The sequence below is a fragment of the Mastigoproctus giganteus genome, chromosome 6 (assembly GCF_048544385.1).
Source record: "Mastigoproctus giganteus isolate SK-2022 chromosome 6, ASM4854438v1, whole genome shotgun sequence".
Taxonomy (NCBI): domain Eukaryota; kingdom Metazoa; phylum Arthropoda; class Arachnida; order Uropygi; family Thelyphonidae; genus Mastigoproctus; species Mastigoproctus giganteus.
This window is the reverse complement of record NC_143580.1, coordinates 84,247,496-84,265,258: the sequence shown is the minus strand read 5'-3', so window position 1 is coordinate 84,265,258 and position 17,763 is coordinate 84,247,496. Positions and strand designations below refer to the sequence as shown.

The 17,763-nt window shown below is 37.0% G+C and overlaps 1 protein-coding gene across 1 annotated transcript in view; it reads left to right on the top strand.

Moving 5' to 3' along the window:
• LOC150084448 (ATP-dependent RNA helicase DDX54) overlaps positions 1 to 17,763 on the top strand; it is a 366,530-nt gene that overhangs the window by 134,660 nt on the left and 214,107 nt on the right. The window contains exon 6 of the mRNA XM_090376237.1: positions 4,819 to 5,002. Within this exon, the coding sequence (XP_090232363.1) occupies positions 4,819 to 5,002 (184 nt within the window). The remainder of the gene's footprint in view (positions 1 to 4,818; positions 5,003 to 17,763) is intronic.

Sequence of the window (17,763 nt, the reverse complement as noted above, 5' to 3'; positions counted from 1 at the left end):
GAGATTCTACTTTAGCCAAAACCCATTCTGTGAAAAGTAACCATTAATTAAAATAATCTGCCTCCTGTTATGTAGTCACTATTCCATTATCTGTCTAGGATCTTATTGTTTAATCCCCATATCCATAATGCCCAGGTAAGCAGTATCAAAATTATTTCATTAAACTTACTGGTGAGACTGTTATAATAGTTTATCAGGTTGATTAAACAAGATTTTCCTTTTATAAAACTGTACTATATTCCCTTGAGAAAACTATTTCTATCTGGATGGCCCTGCATTGCATTGATAATCATTTCCTGTATGGTTTCCCTACCACTGAAGTCAGATTGACCAGCCTCTAGTTACTCACTTCATTCTTGGAACCACCTTTATGAACTGTCTGTATTGTTGGCACTTTTCTGATTCAAGGGAATTATCTGAATTCGAGCCTGTGAGGGGGGGCTACACTACTTCGGCTGCAGTTCATGGAACCTAACCGCAACCTTAATATTATATTTTTTAAGTAATTAAATTTATTTTAATAATTTGGCAAAAAATTTTTACAAACTTCAAAGTAAATAAAATAAAAATGTTTTTATTTTATTAATTTTTTATCTTATTGTTTTATTATATTAGAGTTGACCTGCTGCTTTTTAACCTTTACATGTACATGTGAACACACAAACACAAGGGAGACTTTTGTGTACTTTGCACTGGCACCCATGTTACCTCTGGACACTCTTGCCTAAGTGTAGACAAGAGTGTTAATGATTTGATGCATTCCTTTGTTTCTTCTTTTAAAATAACTACATTTCCCTATCACTGAAGGCAGACCGACCAGTCTCTAGTTACTCACTTTATTCTTGGAACCACCTTTATGAACTGTCTGTATTGTTGGCACTTTTCTGATTCAAGGGAATTATCTGATTTCGGGCCAGTGATGGGGGTGGGGGGGGGCTACAGTACTTCGGCTGCAAATATTGCTTCCTCTGCATCTAAAAAACTTGGTTTTCTCTTTCGCTCTCGGCGTTACTTTTCTTCCAAACAGCTGCTCACTCTGTATAAATCGCAAATCCACCCTACCATGGAATATTGTTCCCACATCTGGGGTGGTGCCCACAAACTTCTCTCAGGCTTCTTGATTCCATTCAGAAGAGGGCAGTTAGGTTAATTAATGATTCATCTCTAACAGAGTCTCTCCACTTGCTGTCTCATAGACGTACTGTTTCTGCTGCATGCCTCTTCTACAGATACTTTCATGGGCACTGTTCTTCTGAATTGGCTTCTATAATTCTCGCTCTCTCTTTCAAAACAGCCCGAACACGTGCATCCAACATCCATTTACTGTCCAGTTTCAAACTCACGGAACCAACTTTTCATCTTCCTCGTTTATTCATTCAACTGCCGTTTTCTCGAACAACCTTCCTTCATACATATTTCCTGAACGTTACAGTCTACAGAAGTTAAGTCCAGTGTCAACAAACATCTTCTTTTGTCTTCTCAACCTCCAACCCAAGCACAGTACTAAGTACTATAGGTTCTAATACCTCTCGTGTTTGGGGTTTACATTAAAAAAAAAAAAAAAAAAAAAAAAAAATGTATGCAATTTATTCCAGAGCCCTTGCTTGCTTTCAGCCTCTAAAGTTTTTCTAATAAACAGTCCTCTCTAACTAAAGCTTAATTGTTCATTGAAAAGAATTGTTCATTCCCTGATCATTTTGAGATTAATAAGGGTTTTGATAAAACAGAGGAGAAGGATATTTTAGAATTATGGGGTAAATACTTGCTATGATGTGATGACTGCTGAAGAAGAGGAAAGATGGAAATTGGAGAAATCTTGGATACTGTTCCCATTACTGAGGTAGAAAAATTCATGGAAAATATCAGATATGGAACAGCAACAGGTGTAGATGAAATTAGTCCTGAAATTTTTGAAAGATAGAGGAAAAATAGTGTCATATTGGTTACATCATGTGCATATTGAACATCACCTGCACAAAGTTTATATGCAGAAGCCTATGCACCACCACTACTAAACCTCCAGAGTCAAACGTTACTATTAAACTCTTCCTGAAAATCCATAGCCTGCCTAATCACCTTATTTTGGAATACCTTTTAATCCACAATGGGAAAATCTATGCAGAAACAAACTCACCACAAATAAACCAGTAGGCATATGACTGTAAAACTACTTCTAAACTGGGGTTTAAAAGTAGTTTTGTTCTACAGAATTGGGTTTTAAGCTTTGATAATATATCTCAAAGTAGTACTGTTACAGATATTCCATGTTGTTTTCAGCAATGGGATAAAAATACCCTGGAAAACTAACATTAAACATGTTCATGCAGCATATTTATCATATTTTTCTCACTACAGACAGACCTCGTATAACATGTTTACACAACACGAATTCGACCATACCTGATTTATAAATAGGGGGAACAGTGTCATATATAACACAAACCAAATTCGCTTATGCACAATTCGCCTTTGTTTTTACAAGATTGTTTGTTTGTTATTTTGGTTTTTAGGAGCATTAGCAACTAAGGCCATATTGCTCCGGGAATATGCGGTGGTCATTCCCTGACCTTTCCGCATCCTCCGTTTTTACAAGAAATGGCAGTCAAACACTGGAATCACCCCAATGCAACACAATAGGAATGAAGAGAAGATTCTGAAAATTTATTTATGTTTTTTATATGATTGAAGATTTCAGTGAAGGGGAAACACATTTCCCCATAACATAAAAACATACAGAATTCCAGCTATTGGTATTATCGCAAATGCAATTAGATCGAGTTTAATACCCATTTATAACAGATTCCACTAGCAGGAACGCCTAGGATTTAAAGCAATGGAAATCAAGCTTTTGAATGAATCTGCACGAAGAAGTAATTCTAGCAAGAATATGCATTGGACACACTCACTTCACACATTTTTACCTACTTAGAAAGGACGATCCACTGGAATGTCCGTACTACTACTACTGCTGTCAACTTACTGTAAAACATTTGCTTACTGAATGTCCACTTAGCATTAGTAGAGGCATTTGATGCAAGAAAGCAAGCTTATGCAGCATCAGCCAAAAAAAAAAAAAAAAAAAAACCACTTCCACTTCATCCCTCTGTTCATTTGTACCTGTCCAGCTAAGCCTTAAACTTATTTAGGCTATCAACTTCCACAACAAGGGATGGAAGTCTGTTCCACCAACCAACCACCCGCTGGCTAAAGGCAAATTTCCTCATGTCTATCCTACATCTGTCTTTCCTCAATTTGAATTTATGCCCTCTCAGGTGATTATTCTGAGCAAGAGGAAGAATCCCATCAGCATTGAGCATGATCAAACCATTCAAGGCTTTATACACCTCTATCAGATCACCTCGCTGGTGCCTAGTCTCCAGACACTGTAATTTGCAAAACTTAAGCCTTTCTTTGTAAGAGCATCGCTTTGTTCCATTCACTAATCTTGTTGCCCTTCTTTGTACTTGTTCCAGCAGCTCTACATCCTTCTTGAAATGAGGCCTCCAGACTTGTATACAGTACTCTAGGTGTGGCCTGACCATTGCCTTATACAAGGGAATAATCACCTCCTTATCCCTGCTAGAAAAATTCCTATGTATCATTGACAATACACCATAAGCTACTCTTGCAGCCCTTCTGCACTGCTCAGAGAACTTCATATCTGCCTGCACAACCACCCCCAGGTCCGTTTCATTCTCCACCACTGTCAGTGTAGTACTGCAGAGTTGATACGTTGCTCTGGGGTTGCTGTTTCCCATGTGTGGTACTTTACATTTGTCAATGTTAAACTTCATTTGCCACCTCTCAGCCCATCTGCTCAACCTTTCCAGACCCTGTTGCAGCAGCAGCATAGTGTCAGTAGTGTCCTTGACAACCCTGCCAACCTTCGTATCATCTGCAAACTTGGACATTAAGCTTGATATAAAATGGCACAAATGGCATCAACACTTCATCAAATGGCACAACAAACAGCCTTCCCCCCCCCATCAAAAGGATTCTCTACCACACTGTACATCAAAAGGATTCTCTATCACAAATTCTAGGTGGACGTTCTAATGTCGACAAACTTTTTGCCTTCCTGAAACTAACTTAGTGTACACCAAGCAGTCTTTCAGATCTAATTATATGAGTATACAGTTTTTTACAGCAGTTTAGAAACTATCTGATATACTTAGGTGTGTTGGATTATGAACATTATATTTGGATGAGGAGGACAAATATTTCAGAATTTGACAAGTAAGGAATTTTTTGTATGCATTCTTAAGTATTTCATGCATACTGCATCAGATATAATTAAATTTTTTAAATTTAAATTTGGATTTGTATAAATTTAATGCTATTAAAGGTTCAAGCTAGAGGGAAGAAATATAATCTATATAGTATAAAGTAACATTTCCATATATGGGAAGTGTTGCTTTTTTGAGGTCTAAGGATATGGTATTTGGTGTGAAGAGTTTCACAGTATGAGATGTATTATTAATGATGCTTCTTATGCAAACTTGTTTGCTTCACACTATTCAGCTACATGCTATATTGATGCAAAGTGCTAACCAATATGTTATTTAAATTTACATTAAAATTTCTGAATCGTATTTTATTAAAATTTCTATGTGGCTCTTGATGTTGCCTTTTCCTCCAAAGAAGTTAGAAAAATGAAAAAACTTTAAAGTGTTTTAATTTTTACATGAAAGCATAAGTAATTATTTCATTTTAGTGAGTTTTCACAGTGAAACATTTTTTGCTTGGTGTTATTAATAGACTGTGAAACATGAAGTTTCAGAACCTGGATTATTCTGACAGTATATGGGCTTGTTTCAGGTTATTTGAATTAGGATTCCAAGAACAACTGAAGGAAGTTCTTCATCGATTACCTGATCATTGCCAAAGACTTTTATTTTCTGCAACTCTCCCATGCCGCCTTGTGGATTTTGCTAAAGCAGGACTGACAGACCCAGTGCTTATTAGACTTGATGTTGATACTAAACTTAGTAATCAACTTAAGGTAAATTCATCAAAAATTAAAAAGAAAAAAAAAAAAAGTAACATTTAAATAAAAAATCATGAATTTGAAGAGATAAACTAAAATATGTGTGTTTGTAATCTGTTTGGTTTGCTTGTTTTTTTTTTATTTTCATAACACATGTATTGCTAGAACATTCCTACAATACAGAGAAAACCATGCTGTGGCCCTTTAAGAATCCATCCTTACCAAGATAATTCTGTATTGTGCCCTTAACCATAGACTCCCTGATCTTGCCCACCACATGGGAGTTAGATTCATATTTAGTGATTTCCTATCACCACTTGTTAACTCCTTCCATTTGAGAGGAGATAAAGTAGTGATGGGAAACCACTGACTGGTGAATTTATTGAGGTGAAATTAGCCTTTCTCCTGTCTAGGGTGGGGACAATCATTCTTTTCTCTGTTGATATGCACATTAAAATTACTATTAATTTGATGGATCGTGTGCTGTCCCTTTTAGTAAATTAATGTGTATTAATTTCTAAATGTTGCAATGTACTTGTTCGGCTTAAGTCTACCAATTTATTTCTGTTGTCCATGATTCCACAATTTCAATCTTGTAAGGGGTCTGTTTAGCATCTATTATATTATGTTTCTCCTTCCTTGTATTCATGAGTAGAACTCCTTGTTCTTAGTTCCTTTAACTAGTAATTTTCATTTCTCAGCATTTTCCTGTCTTACTTTATCATTGGTTTTGTTTCAGATTTGCTTATAATTATTATATGAATAGTCTTGCAATATTCTATTCCATACATTTCTCTTTTCCTTACTTAAAAACCGAGTACCTTTCTTACCATCCATTTTACCATTATTTTTTGTGGTACTTCTTTACTGTAATGAAATGTTAATGGCTTCATTTAAACAACTCCTATAATGCCTTCATTACCAAAAACAGTGGCTATCCAGTTGGAATTGAATAAATATGGATGTCTGCTGAATTTTCCTTCTCCACTCCCAAATCAAAGCCCGCTTTCTTGGACCACCAGAATTTCTTTGGACACCATAATAATGAAATTGAAGGGACCTGCTTTTGTTTTGAGAAGGTATGTTTATGTATAGCTTTTATCAAGGTGGTCATTTTTACATTTGAGTGTTATTATTGGTTACTATTATACCATTACTAACAATTTTGTAAAAGAGTATTTCCACAAAGTTGATTTTATGAAAAAACAATATTAATATTTTATTTTGCAACATTGAACAATTTCATAGTAATATTCTGTTTTTTTTTTTTTTTTTTTTTTTTTTTTGGTAGTTGGCGCATCGGCTTCTGTGGCTATAATGCACCTCCCAAGGTTTTTGCAATACTTTGATCCAAGCCCGAGGCGGGATTCGAACCCGCGACCTTTGGGTTGCCAGGCAAGTACTTTACCCACCCGGCTAGCCCAGTCGGCCTGTGTTTTGTGGCAGCTTATGTGGAACATCACTATGCAATTGGGTGATCTCCATTAATGATCTAAAATTTGGTAACTTCCTACTGACTTTACTTTTTTGGTGTTTCAATTTCTTATATTGTTGGCCATCCAGATTACTAGGTTCCAGTTGTTAGCCTGGGACCTAGGATGCAGCCTGGGTTCCAGACTAACACCATAGCCATCCATCTTGGTTACTTGGTTGCTGCAACCCATGGTAATTTAGAAAGGGAATTCCTGTTAGTTGAACTGTTCAGATCTAACAGACCACTTTAGTCCTTGCTTCAACAAAACAAGAGGTTCTGAGATGCTGTGCCCACCATAGTTAGTTAATGGGTTCGGCTGCAAGGTACCACTTGGCTGATGCCATGCCCTTTCCTCACAGTCAAGGGACAGAATTCAGGCAGATTGAAGTGCAGGTACAGTGCTTGGGTAGTAGCCCTAGCATCCCCCTCTATGTGCATTTACTGCTTGCTGGATAGCAAGAGCCCCCCCCCCCCAAAGCTTTCTGATGAATGGGGAGCTTGGGTACCGAACCAAGAGCAAAATCTCTGTGATTCCTGATAATGTAGACACCCTTCTTTTGAGACCCCAACATGGTCACCATTGAAACGTTTGTGGAGAATGTGATATTGCCATTTCTCCATAGAGCTAGAACAAAAGCCATATCAGTTCCATTCCCTAGGTTCTTAATTATTCACTCGACAAATTAACAAGTAATAGGAAAAATATCACCACTCTTTATATAAAACTGTTTTGATGGTTTGGCAGGCCTTCCAAAATCTGTTGGATGGCCATCAGTATGGAGAGCTCTCAATTGAGCAAAAAAATTATGAGGGCCCATTGAATAAAGAATGGTCATAATTTTTCATGAACAACCTTAGTGCTTGCTATTTCTAGTTGTGCTTTGGAATTTAAGATGAAACCAAGCTACATCGCATAGCAGTCGTGCAGTTACTCCTGTGCACTGGATGACCTTGGTGGTCAGGAAAGTTTGTCTGTTTGGTTTCACCTATGTAAAAATGGACGTGACATGCAAGGAACACTATGTTGCTCTCAAAATTTTTTTTCCATCTCAAGAAAACGTCAGCTGAAGTGTATGAAATGTTAAAGGGGGCTTATGGTGAATCTATGCTTCCATATAGAACAGCCCTGTAATCAGACAATTACAGAGCTGTGTAGTATCTGATTACAAATAAGATCTGTAATCAGACCATACACTGAGCCCCAGGACAAATCGAACCCTGGGACTACACAGAATGTCTCCAAGGATCTCTTTTGGAAACAAAGATCTTCTTCATATACTGGCTCCTTAGTTCCACGTATTCACACTTGAGAGAAGAATGTGCACTCACTGCATCTGTTCTTCCACTATTCACAGCATGTCTCAACTTTGAAAGTGAATGCGCATTGGTCCACTACGGTACAGATTTATCTGGTCTACTTTTCTTCTTAATGATGTTCTTACACATCTTACGTGAGTTGTCGGTCAGCAACTCTGCTGTACTACTGGCTGAATTCATGCCATTCTGTACATTCATCCTGGAAGGATTGCATCAGTGAAGAAAAGTGGTCCCAGTTAACACTTCCCATTGAAAACTGTCTGGTTTCATACCACTGTCTTGTTGATGAGTTTCTCATTGAAAACCCAATGTCTTGGTCCCAAGCTGGTTTAGAGCTGGTAAATGATAGCTCTGTGGTCACTGGTGGTCCAGCTATCATAGACATGCCAGTTTTTAATCATTCTTGTAGCTGAACATGTAATAGCAATAACATCAATATACGATTCCCCAGGCACAGAGGAGAACACAGCGAGCTGATGTGGGTCATTCAACACACATTCAGAGGAGGAAAGGAACTCCTTGAAGTTTCTTTCCTCATTCAATCCCCCCCCCACAGCATAGCTCTATCTAGCATTTGAGTCCACCCCTACGATGATCCTGTGTTGACCCAGCATGTGCTCAACCTGTTCCAGGTAACTGATATACCGAGTAGTATAATCTGCATGTTGACAATATAGGGATACAAAGTAGATAGGCCCAGAGAATGAATCACCTCTACACAGACACCATGTGAGAAGCATAGTGTTGAAATATGAGGGACAGTCAACTCAGGATTTATAATAACTATAGCAGTACGGGGGGGGGGGTCTCCATGCTGAAACCACTCTGTATCTCTTTGGATAACCTCAGACCTGGCCACTGTCGGCACAAGGCTACTGCAACGTCACTAGGTCATTATTCTTCTCCTCCATGACTGCAGCCAGCTGGCCAGCAACACTCATTGCCCTCTGAGCATTTATATGACTGCCCTAATTATTATCACCACAGATGTAGACTTCTGTTGAAGACTGACTATACACTACGGAGATGAGCAATTACTTATCTCTGATGAGACGCGTTACATGGCCTTCTGAGTTTGCTTAAAGTTTTTGAGACCACAAGATGCAACTATGCTATGACCACCCAAACTGTGACACCTCCACCTACCTAGACAAGTGGTACCTGACCGTGACTCTAACTGAAATAGACAAACCCAAATGAGAAGGCCTGTAAGAATGTGTTTTCCATCCAGTGAGAAAGTTGTGTAAAAATAGTCTGTATATGTATAAAATTCATTTGGACAACAGATTTTATGTGTATTCTTAGTTAAAAATATATATTTTTATATGCCCTTACAATTATTTCATGTGAAAATTAATAATTATTGGTTAAATCTTCAGTACAAGATTCCTACCTGTGGATCTTTGCAACAATGAGTGATAGGCAGGTCTAGCTCCTCTCACTTCCTTTTTCACAGTGATTGACTGTTAATCACCACAATTGTGGGTTAGAGTGAATCCAGTGGCAAAGGGGGAAAATTTTCTCAATTATCCCCTTTTGGCAGTGGTTTAAAATTGGAAAGAAATTTTCCTATCTTTGCTCCTGGTTTAAAATCTTAGTGATTTTCATCCTGGGACTAGGTTTTCCAATCACTGTGAAGCAGTGGGCCCCCACCCACTGCTGCACAGTCATTGGAAGACTCAATGTCGCAAAGGTCCATGGGTAAGAACTTTGTACTGAAGACTAACCAATGATTGATATGTGTTAATAATTAATGCATATGCAAATTGTACATATGTTAATTATTAGTATGAGTGCAAGTATTAATTAGTGTTATGAGTAAAATTATGTATAACTTGATAAAGTGCATGTTCTTGGGATCTGTATGTGTAATTTAATTCATCTGAATGATTAATTATTGATTATGCATTACTAATTGTTGTTTTCATGATAACTTCACTCGTATTAAAAATGATTGATATATGTAATAATAATAATAATAATATGTGCAAATGCATGACTGTGAGTATAATGAGTATAATTATGTATAAAAGTGATAAAACGTATGTTCTTGAGAGCATGAGTGTGAATGTGTATAGTATGTATGGAGTGAATGTGTTTTAAAGTATGGAAATGTTTGAGCGAATGTGGGTACATGTGTATATTGATTATGCAGGTATATGTTAGCATGTGTGTCTTGTGTTTGGGTGGGAAATGAGTCCACTTAACCTGCAAAAAAAATTTTCAGCATTCAGGGTACTGCATTACAGTACCCTGAATGCTGAACCATTCAGGGTACTGTAATGAGTGTGATAAGCATGTAAAAATTGTGAATGCATGGGAATGTCTCCTATAGGTGTTAAATGTTGTATCCCGAATATATATATATATATATATATATATATATATATATATATATTTACAAAAATAATAAATAATATATTAGCCATTTTTGCAGGTTAAAATGCATAAATGTGAGGGAAAGCTACGTCACCTTGGTAAACTTTGTGGTGACTGAATGAATGTTTGTGTTTAGTATAAAAAGGCAAATGTATGAGTAAGAGTTGTGCTATGTGCTGTCTGCAAAAGCCCCTAAATAAAAAAAAAAAAATAAAAATAATTCACTTGCATATATGTAAGATGACAGGTGTACAGATGGGTTGAGTACATGTACAGTATCTGATATTCTTGTAGGCACCCTAAATCTGACTGCAACCTATATGTATATATATGGCACCTCCGTAGCCAGGTGGGAAGGAGCAGCAGTGCGTAGCACACGCTTCTTGATTAGATCGGGGTTCGAGCCCGTCACCACCAAATACGGAGGATGCGGAAAGGTCATTCAGGGAATGACCACCGCATATCCCGGAGCAATATGGCCTTAGTTGCTAATGCTCCTAAAAACCAAATAACAACATAACAGCAACCTATATGGGAAACCCCCCCCCCTTTACAATGCTGAAGCCATACCTCTTTTGAGGCACGGCATGGAAACTGCTGACACCGGCTTCAGCTGGTCTAGCCAGTGTGGGATTTCATGCAGAACATCATAATGTGTTCACTGTGCATCATATTATGTTCCTCCCCTCATAGGTGAACTCAAAAAGGTGAACACAAATTCTAGTGTTCACCCCCTTTTTTTTTCTTATATGTATATATATATATATATATATATATAAATAGTATGAATCAGAGCTGTGCTACTCAATATGTTCTACGTTGATAATAATATTAGTAAAATAATAAGAGGAGTCTACCTCAATATAGTGCGTAGAACCCTTCCGTATGATAACCTCCAGAAATTAAAACGGAAAAAACGAAAAAATCGGCAAACTTACCGGTACATTAGAGTAAAAAATAAATAATTAAATAATCAATTTAACACAATACAAATCAATTTAAAACAATTAAAAATCAAATTAACGCAATTAAAAGAATCAAACGAAAATATTCAAAACGATTTTCCTTCCTGAAGCTGACAACACTTTTCGACCGTATGTCGTGATCACAGGAATGAAAATTACCGAATCGGGTTAAACCTGTTACTTAAATAGAGATTATTTGTCTTCGCGCATGCGCGTAAAGGTCCACGAATCGGAGATCAAATATGGCCGCCGAACATTAACAGAATTCTCGTGTAATTTAATTTCAACGGTTTCTGCAATTAATAGTCGCGTATAATTACGTTGAACGTTAAGTATTTTGGCTTCGTTAAATAAAAAAGTATGTTTTTCGTTAATGGCATGAAAGGCTAATTCTGACGCTGCTGAACGAGAAGCACGAACTGAGGCTTCATGTTGATTTACACGAATATTAAGAGAAAATCGGGTCGAACCCTGATAAGACGAGTCGCAATCACCGCAAGAAATGTTGTATACCAGATCATTAATTTGTGTTGCGAACGCTGAAAGAACCGAGCGATTGTTCAATATAGTGTGTAACTTACGTATTGGCCTAGCTACAATTTTAAATTCGGTATCTTTAAAGAATCTGTTAAGCTGTTTGTGCCACTGTTCAACATATGGGACAGAAATAAAGTATTTTTTGATGTTACTATTGTTGATTGGTGTAGTATTTTGTATCCTATCCTTAGCTTGTACCCTAATTCGGTTTATTGTGGTAATGGAATAACCCCTGTTTAAGAATCTGCTAGTTAATATTTGTATTTCTGAGTCCAAAGCAGATTCCGTCGTTGAATATTTATAGGCATTAAGAAATTGATTAAAGATAATCGATCTTTTGTAGGTGAACGGGTGATAGCTATTATAATGTAGAAGCATACCGGTGTTTGTAGGTTTTCGATAGATGCTAAATTGTATTCTATTCGAGTCCCGGGTAAGCGTGAAATTTAGAAAGTTTAATGACTTAGTATCCGTATCCTCCCTTTCCAATGTAAATTTGAGTCTAGAATGAATATTATTAAACGAATGTAAAATGTCTTGGATAGTATTACTATCGATAATAACTAGAACATCATCTAAATACCTACCATAGTATGTGATGCGGGTTCGAAAAGGTGTCAAATGTATCTGCTCAATCGTTGAGAGATAGATCTCTGACATTAAGCCACTCAGGCTCAAACCCATTGGTAATCCAAAAATTTGTTTGTATACCTTGTCTCGAAAGGTGATGTAGTTGGCCACAACTAACAGTTTAATTAAGTGAAAAATTTCCTTAATAGGTAGCTTCGTATAATTAATCGGTGTCGAGTTTTTATTTAACATATCCCAAATAATATCTAATGTGTATTCAACGTTTACATTCGTATATAATGAGGTAACATCTAGTGAGAATAAATTGTCATTGTCGCCGAGTCTACAGTCTTTCAGCGTATTAAATAATGTATCGTAGTTCTTAATCCCAAATTGTATTACCTGTCTAAAGGGTTTTATAATGTTATACACATGTGTGGCTAAGGATGAAAATGCCGAGTTCCTGTAAGAAACAATAGGTCGAATAGGAAACCCAGTCTTGTGTAATTTTACCTGACCGAAAAGTGCAGGAATATTGTATGTTCTGGACTTCAATTCCTTTAACTACATACTTTCCGTTTTACATACGGAAGGGTTCTACACACTATATTGAGGTAGACTCCTCTTATTATTTTACTAATATTATTATCAACGTAGAACATAGGTATTTAGATGATGTTCTAGTTATTATCGATAGTAATACTATCCAAGACATTTTACATTCGTTTAATAATATTCATTCTAGACTCAAATTTACATTGGAAAGGGAGGATACGGATACTAAGTCATTAAACTTTCTAAATTTCACGCTTACCCGGGACTCGAATAGAATACAATTTAGCATCTATCGAAAACCTACAAACACCAGTATGCTTCTACATTATAATAGCTATCACCCGTTCACCTACAAAAGATCGATTATCTTTAATCAATTTCTTAATGCCTATAAATATTCAACGACGGAATCTGCTTTGGACTCAGAAATACAAATATTAACTAGCAGATTCTTAAACAGGGGTTATTCCATTACCACAATAAACCGAATTAGGGTACAAGCTAAGGATAGGATACAAAATACTACACCAATCAACAATAGTAACATCAAAAAATACTTTATTTCTGTCCCATATGTTGAACAGTGGCACAAATAGCTTAACAGATTCTTTAAAGATACCGAATTTAAAATTGTAGCTAGGCCAATACGTAAGTTACACACTATATTGAACAATCGCTCGGTTCTTTCAGCGTTCGCAACACAAATTAATGATCTGGTATACAACATTTCTTGCGGTGATTGCGACTCGTCTTATCAGGGTTCGACCCGATTTTCTCTTAATATTCGTGTAAATCAACATGAAGCCTCAGTTCGTGCTTCTCGTTCAGCAGCGTCAGAATTAGCCTTTCATGCCATTAACGAAAAACATACTTTTTTATTTAACGAAGCCAAAATACTTAACGTTCAACGTAATTATACGCGACTATTAATTGCAGAAACCGTTGAAATTAAATTACACGAGAATTCTGTTAATGTTCGGCGGCCATATTTGATCTCCGATTCGTGGACCTTTACGCGCATGCGCGAAGACAAATAATCTCTATTTAAGTAACAGGTTTAACCCGATTCGGTAATTTTCATTCCTGTGATCACGACATACGGTCGAAAAGTGTTGTCAGCTTCAGGAAGGAAAATCGTTTTGAATATTTTCGTTTGATTCTTTTAATTGCGTTAATTTGATTTTTAATTGTTTTAAATTGATTTGTATTGTGTTAAATTGATTATTTAATTATTTATTTTTTACTCTAATGTACCGGTAAGTTTGCCGATTTTTTCGTTTTTTCCGTTTTAATTTCTGGAGGTTATCATACGGAAGGGTTCTACGCACTATATTGAGGTAGACTCCTCTTATTATTTTACTAATATATATATAAAAGAAATTAGAATAAAAATCTGCTAGCAGCATGGCAAAACAGTAGAGCGAAAATAGTCAAAATTAAACATAATAATCAAACCAACAGGGAGGGAAGAGAAAAGGGTAACAAGTCTAAAAATATTGTAGCAGAAACTCTCCACGATAAATAAAAAATAATAATAAATAATCAATTAAATTTTGGGTGCCAATTAGATAGAAATTTAATGGCGGCCCCTTTGACAGGCACCAAGTCCAAATTGTGTGAAATATAACCAACAGAGATGTAAGCCAACTACAATAAAATAAAACAAAAATAGACTGACCATTATGCCCCATCACAACAGAGGACCACAGGACCAATAATAGTCAAGGAATCACTGCATTTCACTCGCTAGACAAATCGCTGCAAATGCGAGTCGATTGAAAGATCAGTCACCCATTTGATCGACAGATGGAATCGCCAAAGCAGAGGATTTGAATAGCAGTGGTCCTTATGCAGTGAAAATTAAAAATAGGACAGATACAAGCACTCTAATGCAAAGCCACACCACTGACAGAAAGTAAGATTATATAGACAAATAAACTATAGATGGTGGGGCATAATGGTCAGTCTATTTTTGTTTAATTTTATCGTAGTTGGGTTACATCTCTGTTGGTGATATTTCACACAATTTGGACTTGGTGCCTGTCAAAGGGACCACCATTAAATTTCTATCTAATTGGCATCCAAAATTTAATTGATTATTTATTATTATTTTTGATTTAGATTTTCTAAATTATCTTGGATAGTTTCTGCTACAATATTTTTAGTCTTGTTACCCTTTTCTCTTCCCTCCCTTATGGTTTGATTATTATGTTTAATTTTGACTATTTTCACTTTACTGTTTTGCCATGCTGCTGGCATGATTTTTATTTAATTTTTATTCTAATTTCTTTTTATATTTCAAGCGTCATGTAGAGCAGCGTTTCCCAAACTTTTTTATTCACGGAACACTTTTTGTCTCACAATATATTCATGGAACACTTAGTAAACACAAGTTTAGCGGGAACCAAAGAGCTGTTTGTTAATATTTTATTACATACAACGCACTGTGCATCAGGAGCATCTTAATTTCCAACACATGTAAAGCCAAAATTCAAATAACTGTCATCATTTTTACTACACTGAGTGTAGTACCACACAGCTGTAACATTAACCTGGAATTACTGCTACCCATATGCAGTGCTTTGCATTTGTAAATGTTAAACCTCAATTTCCATTTCCCAGCTCAACTGCCGAATTTTTCTAGAATTTTTTAGTAACATACCATCATTACTGTCATTAACCACCCTGACAACCTTCGTATCATCTGCAAACTTAGACTTTATATATCTTAATCAATATCATTTAATAAATAACGAAAATAATAATAGGTCCAACACCGAACCCTAGGGGACTACACTAATAACATTAATTCATGGAGAGCAGTGTCCATTGATAACTTCCTGTCTTCTCCCACTCATAATTTTTACAGTTATAACATTCTTTAAAATCCTATATTACTATAGTATTGTTTAGAATTAACATTAGTAGAGGCATATGATACAAGAAAGAAAGAAAACATCAGCCAAAAAAAAAAAAAAAACCTTCCTATTTAACCCATCCATTCACTCTAAATGTTTGTTTAAGTTCTGCCTTGAACTAATTTAAGTTTTTGACCTCCACTACTACAGATGGAAGTTTGTTCCAACTATCAACTACTCGCTGGCTAAAGGCAAATTTCCACACATCTATTCTACAATTGTCTTTTCTCAATTTGAATTTGTCTTCTCAGGTGTGTAATCTGATCAAGAGGAAGAATCCCATCAGTATGAATCTTCCTCAAACCATTCAAGGCATTATACACCTCAATTAGATCACCTCACAGGTGCCTAGTCTCCAGATGCTGCAATTTGCATAACTTAAGCCTTTCTTGGTAACAGCAACGCTTTGTTCCGCTCACCAATCTTGTTGCCCTTCTGTGTACTTGTTCCAGCAGCTCTACATCCTTCTTTCAATGAAGCCTCCAGACCTTGTATGCAGTACTCAAGTTGTGGCCTGACCGGCGCATTATGGCCTTAGTTGCTAATGCGCCAATAAAACCCAAATCAAATCAAATGTGCCCCGACCATTGCCTTATACTATGGAATAATCACCTCCTTATCCCTGCTAGCAAAATTCCTGTATATCATTGACAAGACACCATGAGCTACTCTTGCAGCCTCTCTGCACTGCTCAGAAAACTTCATATCTGACTGCACAATTACCCCCAGGTCCTTTTTATTCTTTACTACCCTGAGTGTATACCACCCAGTTGGTGCATTACTATTGGATTACTACTACCCATATAGGGGCGCATCCATAGGCAGGTGGGCAGGAGCCAGTGTGTAGCACACGCTTCTTGATTAGACCAGGGTTCGAGTCTGTCACCACCAAATACGGAGGATGCGGAAAAGTGAGGGAATGACCACCGCATATCCTCGGAGCAATATGGCCTTAGTTGCTAATGCTCTAAAAACCAAATAACAACAACAACAGCTATCCATATGCTGCAGTGCATTTATCAAAGTTAAACATCAGTTAGCATTAGCATTAGTAGAGGCATTTAATGCAAGAAAGCAAGCTTATGCAGCATCAGCCAAAAAAATAAAAAAAAAAAAACCCCACTTCCACTTCACCCCTCTGTTAGTTCAAAATACCTGTCCAGCTGAGCCTTAAACTTATTTAGGCTATCAACCTCCACCACAAGGGATGGAAGTCTGTTCCACCAACCAACCACCCGCTGGCTAAAGGCAAATTTCCGCACGTCTATCCTACATCTGTCTTTCCTCAATTTGTATTTTATGCCCTCTCAGGCGATTTTCTGAGCTAGAGGAAGAATCCCATCAGCATTGAGCATGCTTAAAACCATTCAAGGCTTTATAAACCTCTATCAGATCACCTCGCTGGTGCCTAGTCTCCAGACACTGTAATTTGCAAAACTTAAGCCTTTCCTCGTAAGAGCACCCCTTTGTTCCATTCACTAATTCTTGTTGCCCTTCTCTGTACTCGTTCCAGCAGCTCTACATCCTTCTTGAAATGAGGCCTCCAGACCTGTACACAGTACTCTAGGTGTGGCCTGACCATTGCCTTATACAATGGAATAATCACCTCCTTATCCCTGCTGGAAAAATTCCTGTTTATCATTGACAATACTCCATGAGCTACTCTTGCAGCCCGTCTGCACTGCTCAGAGAACTTCATATCTGCCTGCACAACCACCCCCAAGTCCCTTTCATTCTCTACCACTGTCAGTGTAGTACCACAGAGTTGATATGTTGCTCTGGGGTTGCTGTTTCCCATGTGTAGTACTTTACATTTGTCAATGTTAAACTTCATTTGCCACCTCTCAGCCCATCTGCTCAACCTTTCCAGATCCTGTTGCAGCAGCATAGTGTCAGTAGTGTCCTTGACAACCCTGACAACCTTTGTATCATCTGCAAACTTGGACATTAAGCTTGATATACCATCATCAATATCATTTATAAATACAGAAAACAATAATGGACCCAACACTGAGCCCTGAGGGACTCCACTAATAACATTAGTCCACGATGAGCAGTGTC